Below are 19,454 nucleotides of genomic sequence, written 5' to 3' on the forward strand. Positions count from 1 at the left end.
GTTGGTGGGGACATCGCTGTAATCTTGTTGATGACCTCAGTGGGAATCTGCCGCCGTCCATCTTGCCACTTTATTCCCAGGAACTGGATCTCATGAGCTGGTCCCTTAACTTTACTCTTCTTGATAGCGAAACCAGCTTCCAGGAGGATCTGGATGATTTTCTTTCCCTTCTCAAACACTTCTGCTGCTGTGTTCCCCCACACAATGATGTCATCGATGTACTGTAGGTGCTCCGGAGCCTCACCCTTTTCCAGTGCAGCCTGGATCAGTCCATGGCAGATGGTGGGGCTGTGTTTCCACCCCTGGGGCAGTCGGTTCCAGGTGTACTGCACGCCCCTCCAGGTGAAAGCAAACTGAGGCCTGCATTCTGCAGCCAGAGGAATGGAGAAAAAGGCATTAGCAATGTCAATTGTGGCGTACCACTTTGCTGCCTTGGACTCCAGCTCGTACTGGAGTTCCAGCATGTCCGGCACAGCAGCGCTCAATGGTGGAGTCACTTCGTTCAAGGCACGGTAGTCCACAGTCAATCTCCATTCTCCGTCAGGCTTGCGCACAGGCCAGATGGGGCTGTTGAAGGGTGAGTGGGTTTTGCTGACCACCCCTTGGCTCTCCAGCTCACGGATCATCTTGTGGATGGGGATCACAGCATCTCGAGTTGTTCTATACTGTCGGCGATGCACTATTGAAGTGGCAATTGGCACTTGTTGCTCTTCCACCTTCAGAAGACCTACAGCAGATGGGTTCTCTGATAGTCCAGGCAAGGTATTCAACTGCTTAACACCCTCTGTCTCCACAGCTGCTATCCCGAATGCCCACCTAAATCCCTTTGGGTCTTTGAAATACCCATTTCGGAGGAAGTCTATGCCCAAAATGCATGGAGCTTCTGGGCCAGTCACAATAGGGTGTCTCTTCCACTCATTTCCAGTCAGGCTCACATCAGCCTCCACCAAAGTAAACTCTTGTGAACCCCCTGTCACCCCAGCAATGGAAACAGATTCTTCCCCCACATGTCTTGATGGAAGTAATGTGCACTGCGCACCAGTGTCAACCAAGGCCTCGTATTTTTGTGGTTCTGATGTGCCAGGCCAACGAATCCACACAGTCCAAAATACACGGTTTTCCCTAGCCTCTACCTGGCTAGAGGCAGGGCCCCTCTAAGCCTGGTTATCCCTCTTTCCTTGAGCATATGTCTTAGAGGTTCCTTCAAGGGGGTCGGACATGTCATCGTCTTCATACCTGGCAGTTCGGCTACGGGCAACTGGAGCCGCTTCCCTTTTGGTGGAACTCCCTCTTTGAGTCTTGACTTCCTTCAATTCACGCACCCGTTGTGCCAGGGCAGCCGTAGATTTTCCATCCCATCTGTTCATATTTTCTCCACAGTCCCGCAGGAAGAACCACAGCTCAGCACGTGGAGTGTATCCTCTCTCCCTAGCTGGGGAGCGTCTACGTTGGCTACCAGAACCTCTGATCTGCACTGCTGAGATTTGGAGAAGGTCCTCTCTAATCTCCTCCCTGAGTTTCTTATGGTTCTCATCTATCTTATCCTCCAGTTTCTGTAGACGTGTTTCTACAGCTGCGATCCTGGCATGTGTTGGGCCATGCACAGCATCTGCATATGCTCGGAGCTTCTTTGCCATATCAAGCACTGTTTCCTCCATGTCCTCCCGCTTCATTACTGCTAAAGCAGAAGCGTATTCTAATGGCCCGAGTCGTATAAGTTTTCGCCACATCACAGATGTACATGATACCAAGTCTGGGTTCCTAGTGTTTATATCATCTGAGAAAACCATCTCTGCCACTGCCATTTCTCTCAAGCGTTGAATCCCTTGTTCTATGGTCTTCCATGGGGTTTGCTGCATATAGAGATCATCTGCACACAAGTATCTTTCTGCCACACTTCCTAGGACCCGTATCCAGAGACTGCAAGGACTAGCCTCTCTCATCATCTCCTGGTCGATGACTGGATCATGTGACAGGGATCCCAGATGCCTCGCTTCAGTGCCATCCAGAATTGTAGCCTCGCCTGCAGCATCCCAAAGACGGACTAACCAACTAATTATAGATTCGTCAGGTTGTCGCCGGTAATCTTTTCTTAGGCCCCGAAGGTCCTTCAGGGAAAAGGAATCAATATTTGCTTCTGATCCTGCGCTAGAAGCTTTGGCTTCTGATTTTGGTGAAGGTCCTTCTCTTGGGTCATCATCGTCCACTGGTCGATCGGTTTTGACTGTATGCTTCTTTGCCGGAGCAACTGCCAGGGGCTTAGGCTTACTGTCTGCTTTAGCTGCCAACTCAGGTTCAGGTTCTAGTCTAGTTGCTGGCTTCATAACTGGGGTGTTGACTGTAGCCTGAGTGACTGGGGTAGCTGTTGATTTGTATCCCTTCCCCCCTGCCTCTGTCTGCTGCCCTACAGTCTCTAGCAATGTGCGATAAGCATATGCCAGGGCCCAGCTTACTGCAGCCATCTTCTCCCCCTTAGAGCCATCATGGTACCTCTCTTTCAGGTATTTCCCCAACTCCACTGGATTCTGAATTTGTTCCCGTGGAAAATCCCAGACTACAGGGTCAGAGAATTCCTTGAGGAGTTGACCCATATCCTCCCATTCTCCACACCACTCAGGATTTCCTCTGCCTGGGTCAGGAGTTTTATCAGCCTCTCTAGAAATCTCAGCCCATATTCTAGAGAAGCTGCAGACTGTATAGAGGAGGCTTACCAGATGACATACCAGAAAGATGGTCTCTTTAACACTCAGGGGAAACTCAACATTCTCCAGCAATGATTTAACTGATTCAGAGGAGAAGAAGGAAACAAAAGACTGCAACGCTTCATCCTCTGCTCCTCTTCCCACAAACAGGGTGAATAACCATAACCATGACCCATACATAGTAGGAAAAGATCTCAGCACCTTTATAAACTTCCTACAAATGATTATGATTAAACCAAGGCCAATAGCTACTCTAATCCGTGTCCCTCTGCTGTAAAAACTGCGTATTAGTGACAATATTGGGGCTATCTCTGGATATGCAAATAAACCTAAGGACCACAAAGGTATTAAGACCTCAAAGAAGCCTAAGGATCCAAAACACAGCAAGGCCCCCATCCCAAGAGACATGAGGTCAAACAGCATAATTACTGACTGCTAAATATTAATCAGTACAGGGTTTTTTCCACTCTCTCGAGCCCCACGTATGGGCACCAATAAGTTTGTGGTGGTTTCAGGCAGATTTTGGGAGAAACCCTCCCACAGGGCCCCCCTCCCCTCCTCCAACTGGTTCGGGAAAAAAGATTTCCTCAGAGAGAAGTGGAAAAAACCTGTTTATTAAACAGGCAAAGCACTCCCAGCACAATACCCGATGACAAGAGCTTCGTGCCGCTTACGGAGGGATAACAAACTTAAAGAAAGTCTCCTCGAGGGTCGTCACTGTGCTCCACCGCTCCGTCTCTGCTGACGCTGGGAGAAAAGGAGATGTGCAGGGCTGGTCTTGGTGGGGTGGGTCCCCTGTGGAGGCCCCCGGTGCTTCCCCAGGTCCTTAGTCCGGAGAGGTTGGAACAGTTCCGAGGAGAGGACAAAAAAAGCAAAAAGGAAGGAAAAAAGGACAAAAAAAGAAAAAGAAAAAAAAAGCAAAAAGCTTCAGCTATTCTACAGCGTCTAACTATGCTAGCACTAAACTAACTAACTGCCGGGGCAAAAAAACAACAGAGCTGCTTTCGTCTTGCCGTGTTCCAACTCCCCCGCTTCAAGGTCACTCCGATGAGCAGGGTTTTCCTGGGGAAAAACAAACCGCGCTTGCCCTCCCCCCTGCACCCAACAGACGATTGGGGATACACAGTCACCCCATGACAGGCTTCCACTACTAGGAGCAAAAATGCAAACAAGTATAGCCCAGAACTTGTGTCCAGAACTGACCATGTCATCACCTTGCTCAAATAGGAATGTGGAATCTTTTAGTGGACAATAAAACTGATACTGATTTTTAAATATTCTGCATCAAAATGCATTTTTAGCTCTAAAACCTGCAACTGATTTGTAATCAAAATGGTTTCTTTTTTAACAAATGCTTTTCATTTCACCTTAAGATGAAAATTGTATTAAATGATGGTCATGGCTTCAGACAGAAAATGTGTAGGTTATAATTTTGCACATCTGATCACGGAAAGAAAGATATTGTCTGCACAATGGCCAGTATTCTCCAACAATATTCTCCAACAATGGCCAAATCACTTATTCTTCTGTAGAGAAATTAATAGCCAAGAACTGAGACCACTAAATGACACCTTTAAGCCATAAAATATCATCCTTTTTTAACTAGTTATTTGTTGTTTTGTCTCCTTTTCAAATAATGAAGAACCAAGAAAGCAAAATCATGTAAAGGGAGAACTAAACAGTATTCACATAGATAATTTGGGATTAAAAAGGGCGTCATTAATTTTTAATAAAATATATCCCTCATTCCTAGTTCATAGGAAATATCTGATAGATAAAATTACTTAACATTAGACTTTTGTGCATTACATTTTTATTTCCTGCTCAGCGATCAGGATAGGATATATGTCATGCCATTTTTCATCTTCAACAAATAGCTAACTCTTTCATTTATTTTTTTTCTTTTGAGAGACTTCAGTAATTATTTAGTAGCAAAAGTTTCATCAAAAATACATTCCTCTAGAGAAATCAGTAATTTGATTTTCATCCATAACTAACCATACAGATTGCTGTGACCCATGTACTAATGTTAAGTCAGGCACATGGAGTTGATTTCAGGAATAAGATACACTGATATGCCTGTTTTTTGTCCAACCTATAAAGAAATTTGTTAAGAGGCTTGAATTTGAAAGAAGAAATATTTATTCCTGTTTTTTGTAGGTCAGCCAAAGTACTCAATCGATATCCCAAGGAGTCTTGACATTCACCTGTAATTGCACATAGAAACAGTGTTACTGTAAACAATAATGTTCCAAGGACAGTATATTTCTATATTTACCTGTCAAAACCCTGTCCTTCTGGAGTTGAGGAATTTAATTTAATTGAGACTCCTTTTCTTCTTCCAGAGCATTAATTTATCATGTAATTTTGTGGTCTAGTTTGAAGCACAGGTTCATGTTCAGTCAAACTTTTTTGCTTAATGAATATTATCTAAATTTGATCTTGGATCAAAGAGAATGCACTGTGTATAAAACAAGAGAAATAACACTTCCCCATCCTGGAGACATCTCATACAAACACTTCTAGTTTCACACAGGGTTAGGGTCCAATTCCCAATGACAAAAGCAATGACCTAAAATACTTCTAGTCTGAAAATTCCACAGAGAAACAAATCTTATTATTATTTACTATTATTTCCCTGCAACATGCAAGATCTGGCAGCATTCTTCTGCTATTGGTTCACATATCCTCCTGAGAGTCAGTGGTTAGTGGGGTCATTGAAGTGGTGGTTCTGCTCCCTTTTCATTGGGAGAGATTCCAGAAGATATTATTAAGTGTTTACTCACCTGTAGGATCAGTTTTTCTGCTTTCTTGTTGTGTCTTGTCAGCACTGTTAACAAATGTGTGCATGGAATTTTTATGGGTTGACTGGGAGCTGGGATGCTGCAGTCAGTACCTGACACACACTTTGGTATAACCATTTCTCTCAACTCATATAAGGGAGTCAGAAGCCAGTTTGTAATGGAGACTGGAGCAAGCATGAATTCCCACCTCAAAGGCCGAGATAAGGCAGAGGTAACTTTTACATGATGTACTATAGATCTTTCCTTCAAATCCTACATCTGTTGTAAGAATTTGTGTGTGACAGAACTTGAAAGTCAACATGCCAATATGAACTGCAATGCCCAGTGGACAGGTAGTGACATAAAAGAGATTTACAGCTGAAGCGCTGTAAAAAAAGTTGTTGTTGAAGTACCTTCTAAATATTTTTGTATTAAATAAATGTAGATATCATTACCTGTGTGCTACACCTACTGCAGGTACAGTACTAATGCAAATACAGGTACCATTAACTTCAGTGAAGGCCACAGAGCTGCTTTTGGGGTTGCTCACCTTCTTTAGATCTGCAGTCATAGTCAGACACAGAAGGAAAGGAAGAATTCCTTCTTTGGTTCAGTGTATTGTCATCAGAAGAAGGAAGCAGGTTTGGAAATTTAAACCTGGTTTCTAGTTATGGTTATGGCAAATCTTGGACCTCCCCAGCTTTAAATTTCCTAAACATTTCATTTTGCTTTATGGTTATAACGTTTAGAATTTGTTACTACTACTAGTAGCTGCAGATCTACTTATTTATGTTGTGCTCCTGCGTTTACATTTCACTATATCATTTAAACTTAAACCAGTTCACACAATATGTCAGAAGCATTTTGTGTTAGAGATCTTAGATTTACAGACTCAAAAATTTTGTTACGATTGCTCCGGATCTGCAGCAGCTGTAGCAAATCAAACTATGGTTCACAGACTCCACATAGCAACTCACAATTAATTTGTAGCTCTTTTATCGACTTCTTACTTCACATACACACTGCATATGTACACAGCAACCTTTTTCCCCCCCCTTTTAAAAAAACTCATCATCTCCCTCTTTAGGACAGTGTAATTATAGGGATTCTACACTGGCAATCAAATATAGGATTTGCATTTGAATTTTCAAACACACTATTTACAGGCATGTTTTCAGGCATTTTTTTACTTATCCGTCAGCATTTACTTTAATGGCAATTATACTACTGAAACAAACTCAGGTTTGACAGAGATCTGTTATATTTGCCTTATTAAACAGAAAATAAGGAGTAAATCCACCTTGTTTACTCTTCAGAGACCCTGGTACTATACTACATGCGGTCTCTACAGCCCTGAGGCTTTGTGTTTGTACTGATCTAAGACTGAATCCTAATATTTGAACATCTGTGTTGCCATCCTTCCACCTACTGTTTAAAACTGTATAGGTAAAACTCTAACCCCTTGGGGCAAGACTGTGTACCTATTAAATTGAAAAGATGCTGAGGTATAGAGCTTGACTGCCTTGCCTGAGGCCACACATTTCTCTTGGGTTGAAGTTGTGTGCACCTTTCCACCACTTGCTCTACTACAAAACTTGTTCTGTAAGGGTGCACAGGCTTGCAATCCTCACACAGCAATTTGCAAATTATAAAGAGAGGATTCACCCTGAGAGAACACAAACTTAGGGGGAAAAAAAATCTCCTGCATGCACTGATATGTGATTTTTTCTTTTCTATTGTTAGGTTACTTTCCAGTGCAGGCATCCTTCCCCATGACCAGCAGCCATTCCCAGATTTCTTGCTGACAGCCAAAGCCTGAACATTGAGCAGCAGCTCCATCTTCTTCCTCTGTGCCTTTGCCTCAGCCCTTCCCTAGGCAGGTAGGGAAGGAGCCTGAGGCACCCACACAGCCCACCCTGCTTGAGAATCAGATTTCAGACAAAAAAGCTTTGTCCTTGGGCACAAATATGAAAATCAGCTCGTTTGGGTATTTCTGACTCCTCTGGAGCTCCAGCCCTGGGTCACGTTGTGTTTGTAGAGAGCCAAGGAGTTGTGTAATGCCTGGGATATGTGGGGTTACAAATGCAAGTGAGCGCATGTAAGCTCAGGTTGGTGGGAGAATTGCCCTTATTTGTATGCATGTATTTGTTTGAATAGACCTGCTGCACCCTACATCTTATCTAAATACAAAACAAGGCCCGCAGCTTCTAGCAGCTCCCAGCAGCTCCCTTGTGCCTTCCCTTCTCCAGCCCCCTTTCCGCAGCTGGAAAATGAAAACAGAACTTTAATGTTGGGGGAATTGTTTTGAATTTGCCACACTAACTTTTTTGGTACAATCTCAGGATAACCAAAGTGTTTTCAGTGTGTTGAGCATCTCAGATGCCAGTTGAAGCCCAGGAAAATTAATAAATAACACCATATAGCACCTTGGAGAGGAGTTATGGAGAGGAGTTCTAGAAAGAGGCAAGATTTGAGATTTCGCCTACTATTTGCTTTACTCAAGAAATATAGTTTTAGCTTTTACAGTGTGAGCTCACATTTGGATTTTTGTGTCTTTTTTGAAAATACATATCATAAATAAGAAGTGTTACATTTTCCACAAGAAGATCTTTCAAAGAAAAAAAAATCCATTTGAACTAACTCAGAATCAGAAATGTTTACATTTTGTAGGCTTATGATGACAGAGAATGAGTCTTTGTGAAATGTCTTAATTATATGTTTGTGGGCAATTTTGGTTTTCCTTTTTTTTTTTAGGAAAAATGCAAATATTTCAATAAGAACTCAGTGTCACAACCAAAGGGGATTTTCACTAACCTTAACAGGTACCAACCAGATCATGCTACTTTACAGCAGATCTTAATGGCCAAGGGCAGAACACCTGTATGCCTCAGTACTACAGAAAGGTGCCAGTAATAACAATCCCATCAGGTGGATACAAACTCATCCCTGCTGAGGTCTGTGCTTGGAGGCAGAGCCTGCATTGCCTTCTCCACCGACGGTATCTCAAATACTCATGCTGAGCTACTGCCAGACAGCTGGCACATCAGCATAAAATCCACTGCAACCTGCAATTGTGTGTGAGAATTGGAGCAAATAGCTGTGTGATTTAGCCTGTGCACCCGTGGTTCAAGTGCTGCTGGCACAGCTTCTAGCTGATTCAAAGCAAGCCCAGGTATATGTACGTGACCTGCTCTTGGAGAACTTACAGGTAGGCATGACCCGCTCCCTGCTCCTGATTATACAGCAGCCTCCAGGAGTCCTTGGGCACTCTGATGATTTACTTCTGTCCTTTCACCAAAGCTGTATTTTTTTTTTGTTTTTCTCTGTTCTAGTAGTTCACTTATTTTATTCTCCTTGAACAGATCTGTCTTCTCCCATCCATGTATCCTGCTATTACATTTATTAGCATTTCATTATATTATTGTTCTGGGTTCTTTTCAGTTTGCTGGCATACAGACATGTCTTATTAAATCTTTCTCTCCAGATATTATTCTCTCTGGTTGACTACCAATTTTTTTTTTGGGTGCATTATTGTCAAATGCATATATTAGTTTTCATTTTCCTTTCTTTGTGAATCTTCTTCTGTAAAAAACAATGAGATGTATAATGACTTCCCTTGACTTTAATACTACATCCCTTTAAAAAAGTGCAGTTGTGAATGTCTAAAGTGCACCTTGCATAATCCTAAATGGTTATATGCATGAGATCTGAATTACAGAGAACTTTATTCCTTAATTAATGTATTCCAGACATCTGTAGTTTTGATGTATAAAAACCTAGTTCTTGCCATGGGTATATTTTTAAGTCACACGTGCAAAAAAAGAGATGAAGTTTTCTGGTACTTGTTAGCAGTGTAAGAGGTAGCTGCTTGGCACTTTTAAATCTGATGCAGTTAATCATCACAGTGCTTTGATCAGGCTCTTTTTTTTTTTTTTTTTTTTTTTTTTTTTTTTTTTTTTTTTTTTTTTTTTTTTTTTTTAATACTGCCCAATCCTACAGGCATCTATTCAGATAAATAATTTTACTGACATATATAGATGACCTAAGGTTCCCAATTCAGAGACATTTAAAATGGAAAGGGTAAAAGCTATTGTGTAAAAGCATATAAGGGGAAAAAAAAAGGCAGATCCTTTTTCTTTAAAGTGAGAAAGTGTATACAACTAGGATCTTTTTACTCTGATCCACTTAGGAGCATGCTGTTTAACGACACGAAGTGATAATGTACTTAAATGGTTAATGCAAGGGTTGATCCTCCTCTAAAACCGAGCTGGGAACAAAAGCTGAAATGACTTTTTGAAAGGGAGGGACAGGAGGAATTCTGACCCTTCTCCTGGAGCTTTACAAGGTGAAACCACAAAGCGATTGAGGAATCAGTGCACGGCACGTGGATTAGAACGCTTCCTAGCAGCAGCTAGTACTGTACATTGCCTAAACCCTCCCTGAACTTTCTCCGTGAATACAGCAGCCTGACAGCCCGGCTTCCCGCTGGGTGGATCCTGCAACCCCAGGAGGGAATGGCACGTCTTGTTTTTAATTAGCAAAGGTGAAAGGTGAATTAAAACTAGCTGTTTGGCAAGTCAGAGCAAGGGGCTGAGTTCTGAGGAGCACCAAGGAGGAGGGTGCTTTCTCCTTTTTTCCGTGGTTTTTTTTTTTTTTTTTTTTTTCCCTCTCCCCTCCCTCCTTCTCTGAATGAATTGCCTTGCAGGAGGGACTGAAAACACAGCTTCTTCCTGAATCCACTGGCAGAGTTACTAAAGACAGCTCAAGACACAACACTGCAGAGTAACGCCTTGGAATGTCCTCGCACTTTATAAACAATTGTCCTAGGGAGGGAATATTTTTACATGACATTTGCACAGCTTGACAAATGGCTAGCTGAGGCTGTGTACTGCTCTGATGAACGCTGAATTTCCCACAGAGACGCCCCACAAACTGACCAAAGAGACAGATCTAACTGCACGGGCAAAGTAGAAGTGGAAGTTGGAGCCTTAAAAAACACCCCACCAAATCAGCAAAAAACCAGCAGCAGTTCAAGTGAAGAGGACAAGAAATTTATCTTGGGCATGATGACATCTGCTCAGGACCTTCTAATCCTGGCACTGTATGGCTTGTTACTAGAGTTACCGGCTGGATGTCACACAGCAGATACGAGGCAACCAAGGTTACGTCTGTCACATAAAGGTAGGTCAGTGTGTCAGGTTTTTAAAGACTTTTTACTGTGCAAGTTCATTGACTTCACTGAATGTATTGCATCGGGATTAAATTATGGTCCTTTGATAGAGTAAAATGTTCAGAAATGTTGTGAATTGTTTCCTTGTACTAAACTGCATCCTAGATTAAGTTTACTGAATTCTGGAAGATTAAGGCACTTGCAGTGATGATTTTAGACTACTGAAATACGCTTCTACCTGAAAGTGTGTTACATTTGCATGTCGTTCTCTCTTACTCTCTGTGCTGTAGAAGGCTGCCAGGTCTCTTAGAAAGAGGAAAAGAAATGGAGACGATAACCTGAAATTATTGTTGAATAAATATGCATCGCGTAACCCTTGAACAATTAAATGTCTGTTTCACTTTTAGAATTCTATCTGTCTACAAATATAGCTAAGGCAAAAGGACTGAATTCCTGTGTCACCATATGATCCATTTTCTAAACTAGCAAGTGTCATCACACTATAATTAAAATGAGTACCTGCCAATATAAGTCTGCTTGCTGTTTAGCTGAGTTACCCACAGGAAAAATGTTATCTTTTCTGGCATATTTGTTTAGAATACTTGTAACTTTTATTTTTGCTTAAAACTATTTAAGTCTCAGTTACCTGAAGGCTGAACCATTCTTCCTTCAGTGTCCCTGTTTTGTTCTGGATTACATGTGATTTAAAGTCTTTCCTATGATTTGGATTTAATCTTGTGTATTTATAAAAATACCTGTGCATAGACGCAGCATTTCAGTTTTCTCCAGCAGGACATACATTTGTAGATTATGTACTTAGACAGGTATGACAGATGATCATTGCAATAGGAGAAAAAAATGTAACTGTGCAAGATAAATTGCTGATTGGCCAATCAATAATGTTTGGATATTGCCTCTTAGGCACAGATAAAAAGAAAATGCTTTTTTGCTGACATAGTTGGGAATGAGCAAATTCTAATTTACTGAAGAACGTTTCAATGGTTATGCAAGTGATAACTAAGCTGCATCAGTGTGAAGTGGAATACCTATTTTAAGAATGGCTAAGATTTAAGAATGATCAGCATCTGGAGCTCCATGTGTATACAGCTTTACTCTGAACAAGATTTAATTGTATTTTATATAACAAGCTAAATTACCAGTTATATGGAAGGTCGAAGCTGAATAGGATAATTGGTCTGAAAGTCTTGCTAGGAAGCTATAAGAATGGGGGTTTGCTTTTATATGGCAGTGAAATGTTTTAGAGAAAGAAGTATTTTTCATGGAAAGTTGTCTTGTAAATAAACAATTAATTGCTCTGAATGAAATAAATTCTATGACCCTTTTTAACACATAAACCTCTTTTCTTTTAACCTATGGTTTCAGAGTACTGTAGGAATGAGTGCCAAATGCTGATGGTATAGTCCTTTCACATCTCTTACTGTTGAAAATGTGTGTTTGAATATTGATTAATTTATAGATGTATCTGCTAGGGCTATAATTATTATTGATACTTCTGATGGGGTAAGGGAGATGTGAAAAGCACAGTAAATGAGACAAATAGACCTTATATTGGTTCAGGACTTTGGCTTAGCTGACAGTTTTGGCAAGCCCCCTACTATGGTGCTGTGACTATTAACTGCTTCTCTGCTCACTTGTAGTAGTAATTGCTTTCCAGTGGTTGGAACTAGTGTACATTTCACTGCATACTACTTCTCTTTTCGGCAGTGAGCCAGTAATTTGGCCATAACACATCATAACTCTGATATCTTCAAAGAGATCTTAAAACATCCATTTCTCACAGAGGGCCAAACCTTACCTGCCTGATGGCAGTTCCCTCAGACCCAACAACACAGAAAGGTTAGTCCTCATAAATTCCCTACCATGGTCACACACATCACCATCTTATATTTCACCTTGTACAATACCCTATCACATGTTTCACACTTAGGAAATGTGACTGATTTTACAAGCAATGTTGCAGTCGGGGAGTGCCTGACCACATATCCCCAGCCAAGGGTTGGAAATGCCATACCTGCCTGCCACCCTGGGAACAGCTACTGCAGCCCTCCCAGCCAAAAGAATGTAGCGACCAAGCATGAGGACAATGAGCAAATGTCACTGCTGTCCTCACTAATCAAACAGGAACAGCAGGAGGGACCCAATCTTAATTGCATTTGCTTCAGAGAAAGGCTGCTCTAGGTACCAGGGAGGTGTGGGATAGTTACAAAGAGGTGGCCATGCACATCTGAGGGTGCTTCAGCCCCTTCTGTCCCCTACGTGTAAATTTTCAGCGTGCAGTAGCTGTAGCCTCAGATAAAAAATTCACTGTAAAGACCCTGCAGCATGGAAGTCAGCAAGGCTGCTAACTGCCTCCCTTTGGAACTGCAGATGTTGGTGGCTAATTGGGATTTGGGCCCTTGCAAGATAAGCTATTAACTTTCCAGTCAGCACTAGCCTCTGTGATGAGGTTATGGACATCAGATTTTTTTTTTTTTTTTTTTTTTTTTTTTTTTTTTTTTTTTTTTTAATGGAAGGATATTTAAAACCAGTCCATTTAAAAGTCTTGTAGAGTCAAGAGAATGCTTACACAAATTAGAGAGAGTCTCCTTTTATTTCGATAAATTCACAAATTTTATCTTTAAATCACTTTTAAAGTAGTGCTCAGTGGAAGTGAGTTAGTGGTCTGACAGTGAAGGGGAACATTTTGCTATCGCAGCAAACCAGACCTTCACCTGCAGTGCACACGTCTCCAAACCCACAGCAATAAGATCAGGTCCTAACCCTTGCAGAGGGGTCACCTGATGGATAGGAATACTACAATCCCCCTGCCAATTAAGGGATATATTGTGCAACCCCTGTTTGACTCCATGGTCATTTACTCTGCTTCAGTGAGGGTTAATGAAAGTCCTGCATTCATGAACTACTGTTAAACCTGTCAAGTCAATGCAAACTGTAAAGGTGATTTTTGCTGAAAGTAGATCATGGTCTTTATTCACAGTAAACTCAAATATGAGTTTTGCCATTTCTTTATCAGATGAGAATCCTATAACCATCTAGCAGTCATTTTACGGTCCTAGCTTCATTTTTAGTAACTTGAGATAGGTTTGTATGCAGAACTTGTGTTTTCTTCAAACCATCATCTTGTGTCCATTAGAAAATTTATACTGCAATTAGTGCCACTTGTGGTATTAGTGTTATGATTGCAGTAAAAGTCAGTGGTTGAAGATGACCAACCAAGATCTATGTACTCCAATAGCTTCATATTGATTTGTAGAGATAAAAATGTGTTATAGCTTGTTAATATTGCAGAGAAATAGATTTCTGCGTTGTTAAGTTATAGGTTGACAACTTCATTTAAAAATCATTAGCTCATTTTATGTACAGTACAGACTCTGGCTAATGAGGTGTTAATGGAAGCCAAGCTTCAGCCCTGTTCTTTATAGGCTGCTGGTTAAATTCTTTCCCAGTATCCCACAGTCCGAGTTCTCGCAATGGGAAATATATAATTAAGGTGAAATCAGCACACACTGCGTGTTAAAAAGAAACTATTTACATTACAGATTGAAATGGATTGGGTTTCCAGAGGACAGAAGGGATATATTTTTATAAGCCTAACAGAGCTACACTGGAAGCATGTGTGCCTGAAAGGCCCATGAAGGATGTAATTGTACAATTCAAGCATTATGCATGGTTTTCTTTGTATTTCTAATTGGTTTGGGATTTTTTCTTTTTTTTTCTTTTCCTAGTTCATAAATATGGTAAAGAACAAAGGTAAAACAGTAGAAAAATGAGATGTTGAGCTTTAGAGTGGACTGTACAATTCTGTTGCTGCAGTGGGGTCTGGTGCAGTTACGTGCAGCAATTTGCACATCTTGAGGGACCTGCTTTCTGTTTCACCCACTACATTCTCTTGAGTGACTTGAGGGATTTTGGCATTACCTGACCTCAGGTTGTGTAGCTATGCACTGGAAGCTGCTCTTGTCTGGAGAAAAGTGTGGTTAAGACACAATAATGCCTTCCTTACCTATGGAAATACGTCTTTTTTACCTGTTGTTGGAACTGCTTGCAACTTTCTACAGTAGGGTCAAGCTGCAGAAGGAGCAGCCTGAACTTAGAAGGAAATCATCTGGGTCAAACAACGTATTCTCCAAGCACAAATATTTCAAATAGTAACATGCTGCTAAGGAAGGGAAAGATGAAATGTTGCAGACAAAAACTGATACTCTCAATGTTCACAGTCAGATTTTAATATGTAAAATGTGTAATATAAAACATTTAATGTAGAAGAATTTTCATTTTTTAGAGCTGACTAATCATCTTGGAGGGCTGGTGAGGTCTGTTACAGCAGAAAAAAATGTTTCATTGCCATTTGCACAGTTTCAGCACACCGACTTTAACTTTCCTGATATTTGCAATTTAGAATTTATTGTAATTAAGACTAAGAGTTTCACCGTGCTTATCCATGATATCTTACTCTGTTCTCTAGCTAGAGGGCACTAAAATTTACTCAGAGGCTAACATTGAGTAACAAAAATGTAGGGAATATTTAGACCAAATTCTAAAGCAGGCAAATATGTTTAATAATAGTATAGTATTTTCAATTAGTAATCACCTGGCCACATGAATTATGTATAATTAATGACTAGCCACATAACCCAGAACTGAATCATGACAGATTCAATTTCATACATGAAAACATTTTCTATTTTTAACAACTTTCACTAGTTTTGAATGACTAAGAAAGAGCAGTTTTCCTACCAAAGCAAATTCAATAAAGAGGTTAATTCATGTTAAATCACCTTGACTTTATGCCAGGATAAGGAACTGACTTGTTGTCTTTGCTTATAGATAGTCCAGCAAAGTCTGTGTACAAAAGAAAATAGAAGATACTGTATATGTATACACACACACATATATATACATATATATATGTATCTGTAGAATATGTGTTTGTATGTATAACAAATTGAAGTTTTTCTGTTCCTTACTCTGAATTAAAGAGCAGTAAAATTTCAAGGATTTCAAAACTAATGGCCTTTATCATGGCTCCACATCTAAATGTGCTTGGGTATAAGGGCTGATAACCAGAATTACAAGTGTTCAGAAAAAACACGTGACGAGTAATGCTTTAGAAATATCTTAGGCAAAGACACAAGCCTCTCTAGGCCATTATGAGGCAGAGAGGAGAGCTTCTGCACTTCCCACTGCATAGTCAACTGATTGTCTACCAACATTTAGAACAAGATTTAAGTTTATCATCTACCCATATCACAAAGGGTGACTGCTAGGAAGTTCAGGAGTGCTTAAAAATAATCCTAGAGTGACTTGCTTACTGAGACAGGAATTTTTTTTTTGGCAGAGAATTCATGCTAGTTCCTTTCATGACTACATTTTGTTGACAAAGGCTGCTGTAAGTATTGCTGTAGCAGAGCTCTGAAGCGATAAGTGCCACCGCCCGGGATGCAAGGAGCAGACGGTTTGCAGCCCAACATCAATCACTTTCTTGTTCCTGCTTTAAAGAACTATCTGAAGGTGCAAGACCAGAAGATCCTGCATGTTGCTGCTTCTTTGCAGCTAACTCCCTGCTTTCAAAGTGATAACACCATCTGCTATTTTAAACTCTTCATCAGATATCGTACTCGTTATTATTTCACTAAAAGCAGACATTATATTTTACTTAAATGAAAACAGGATTAATGCTATTTACATGATTTACAGGATGGTGAGCATCTGTCTCAGGCCTTTTGAGAAACTTTTGATCAGTAAATATACTAAAAGTGTGCAATGGAAATATTATGTATTATTAAAACTGCTGCCCTGCTTTTCTTCATGTAGCTGGGTAAATATGATGAAGTTATAGCATGCAGACAGTGTTAATTACAAAAATCATAATTTCTTGAAGACTTTTGTAGCCTGTAGGGATAAAGATAATAATCTTTATCTTACAGGGAAAAAAGCCCTCTTGAGTATACTATTTAAAATGTTTTGTGTTGGTTAAATAATCTTTGGCATTTATTTAAATAACTTAAAGATTCAGAATTAAACATGAAAGAACATGTTGAAAAAGAATGAAAATATTGCATTATAAAAAATATGTAGTATACTTTAGCCATAATTTCAAACTCCTGTTAAGAAAGTACTTAAATAATTTTGAAGAAACAATATTTGAGAAGTTTTAAAAATAAACTCCATCTTTAAATTAGTGAAAATTTTAAATTGTTATCATCAAGATTCAGTTTGAGGAACTGAACCTACTGAGCTGACTGTATACATTAAAACAAAGGAAACCATCATGGTTTTTTCAGAGCACCATTTTAAAACCAATGTGCTTGTCTCACATTGACAAATTCCATTTTTCCCTTGATCTTGGTTCTTCTGATAACCCTCAAGGCTACAAATACTTATTTTGGAAGAGAGATTTCTCCTTGTTAACGTCTTCAATTGAAAGCTGACTTCAATGTGCTTCTTTGTTTAAGCTATAAATTGATATGCTTTCACTCATGCTTTATCCTTTTGGGAAACCATTTTATAGCAGTCTAAAGATATTTTTTTCCCCTTTCAAAACAATGTAAAACAGGACTGTACTATTATGTATTCCGTTTTTTCTTACCCTGTGATGATTTTCATACCTATAAAAATCACCCAAGGGTAAATTTTGTTTGGTGCTTTTTGTTTCATTTTTAAAGATACGATATTTCAAACACAAGGAGTGGTTTCTCTGGTTTGTCTCAGGGGTTCTTTGTGGCATTTTTATGCTAGACTTCTGCAAAGGATTTGTAAATTGCAGCGCTTTACAATCAAGCATCCAAGTACATTGTTTAGCTGCACTGCTCTTGGTGAGTGTGTAATCTTAGTGACGGATCTTTGCTGCTCTTGTAGTCTACTCATTCTTATTTTACCTGCAATTTGGAGGACCTCCAGACTGTAATGCCATGTCAAAGGTTCCTTTTACAGTTTCTGTGCAAGTATGTACAGGAGGTCTGCAACCACAAAGTTGTCAAAGGGATGCCTGCCAAACATCTTGGCCCTGGCATGACACCCAGCCTGTGTGTGCAGCCAATAGCTGCAAAACTTGAATCACTCATGTAGCTACAAAATAATTTTTGATGAAATAAAAGTTGGATCTCATCTTTAAATTACTTTTTATTAGTCTCAGGTGAAAGCAAAGAATTGGCAGCTGTTTATGTCATGTCTCCCTACCTTGTCTCGCTGGAGTACTTGGTGTGCTTTATTGCCTCTTCTGTCGATCAGAATCTGCTCAACTCTTACTAAAAGTCAACAGGAGTCTTCCAGTTACGTGTAATGATCTAAGATTTGTTCCTGAATGCAGTGTTGTCTTTCAGACTGAAACTGCATTTGCCCTGTGGAAATGCCAATCTTTTCCCTCATAAACTCCACAAGAATGGAATCGATTCTGCGTACCAGGAAGCAGCAATACTCCATCATGCTGTCTTTGCTTTCCCATGGAGGAACACAGTGCCATAGCACTTTCTGTAACTCACCTGCCTGGTACTGATTGGCTCCTGGTACTCTAGACGTCCACTATCCAGGGGTGGAGTAAAAACTGGTTTTGTAAACTTCTGCGCATTAGAAATTGAACGCAAAAGAAGCCTTCTAATGGTCAAATGGCAAAGAGTAGTTTGACACGGACGCGTAACATTCAGAAATTATATTACCATTCTTGGCTGAATTTTCATATCAGAAATTCCTATTTGTGAAGGAAACTTTCTAGTCAAGGAAGATTATATAAGAAACATGAGACTTGTCTGCTTTGTGGGATCTATTTCAATATAGTTCAAAGGATCTTTATGAATATTTAATGTCAAAATACAGAAAAAAATCAAAGGCCAAGAATTTCATTAATGAAAAATTAAAAAACAAAAACACAACAAAACCAAACAACAACCAAACAAACAAAAACTCAACCAAAAAATGTCTAGTAGCCAAAAACGGGAGAAAGACAAAAATATCACTGATATCTTCTTATATCTATTTGGCTGGAGCAAAAGATGTTCATTATTTATAAGAATTTGATGACAGGCAATATGCAATGCTCTTCAGACTGAGATGGCAGGAACAGATATGAAAAAAAGTTGTTTATGATCCTTGTGAAATCTTGTTGCTAACACCACTTTACTTCATCAGTAATGAAGAATTTCAGGTTTTAGGAGGTTTGCTTGTTCAGCATTTGCAGTTTACCTTTTCTTCCTCATTTTTTCTAGTCCCCCAAAACCCCCCAAAATAGATTTACATACTACAAACGTAAGAAATTCTCAACCCATGCTAGACCCCTAGAGCATGATGACTTTTTTTTTTTTTTTTTTTTTTTTTTTTTTTTTTAACTGGAAATAATTCTCTAAACCAAGGGACCAGTGATTGGAAGATAGGCATTCAGTGAAAGAAGATTTAACTCCTCTTCACATCTTTAATGTATCTGTTCTCTACTTCTGTGTTTATTTTCATCTAAAGGATTCCTGACTTCATACTGTGAAGCAATTGAAGGTTCTGTGGGGAGCCAAACAATGGGGTTTTTACTGTCGCTTAGTTTGCTTTATAAGCTTTTTCTTACAACACATTTGTTTAATAGGCCTAGTAAAGTGGTGAATGCAGCTGTAAATATATCTTTTATTTGTTGATGTGCAATAAACATCACAAGGATGTTGGTCTTTTCTTATTCTGCTCTTCCTGAGGTGAAAGGAAATGGTACAAAATGAATGAAGAGTGCCTTAATTCAGAAAACAACAGTCCCCACATACCTAAGGGTTAGTACCTTGTTTCTCTTTTAACAGATGGTTTCTC

The 19,454-nt window shown here is 39.8% G+C and overlaps 1 protein-coding gene across 2 annotated transcripts in view; it reads left to right on the forward strand.

The window, feature by feature from the left end:
• Positions 1 to 8,431: 8,431 nt before the first annotated feature.
• The window catches only part of SEMA3E (semaphorin 3E), a 132,651-nt gene continuing 121,628 nt past the window's right edge, over positions 8,432 to 19,454 (forward strand). Inside the window, exons 1-2 of one of the 2 annotated variants that reach the window (XM_040063043.1) lie at positions 8,432 to 8,693; positions 10,191 to 10,666. In XM_040063043.1, the coding sequence (XP_039918977.1) occupies positions 10,549 to 10,666 (118 nt within the window). In that variant the 5' untranslated portion in view covers positions 8,432 to 8,693; positions 10,191 to 10,548. The remainder of the gene's footprint in view (positions 8,694 to 10,190; positions 10,667 to 19,454) is intronic. The other variant, XM_040063042.1, reaches the window with a different exon arrangement.

This window comes from Hirundo rustica, chromosome 4 (genome assembly GCF_015227805.2).
Source record: "Hirundo rustica isolate bHirRus1 chromosome 4, bHirRus1.pri.v3, whole genome shotgun sequence".
Classification (NCBI taxonomy): domain Eukaryota; kingdom Metazoa; phylum Chordata; class Aves; order Passeriformes; family Hirundinidae; genus Hirundo; species Hirundo rustica.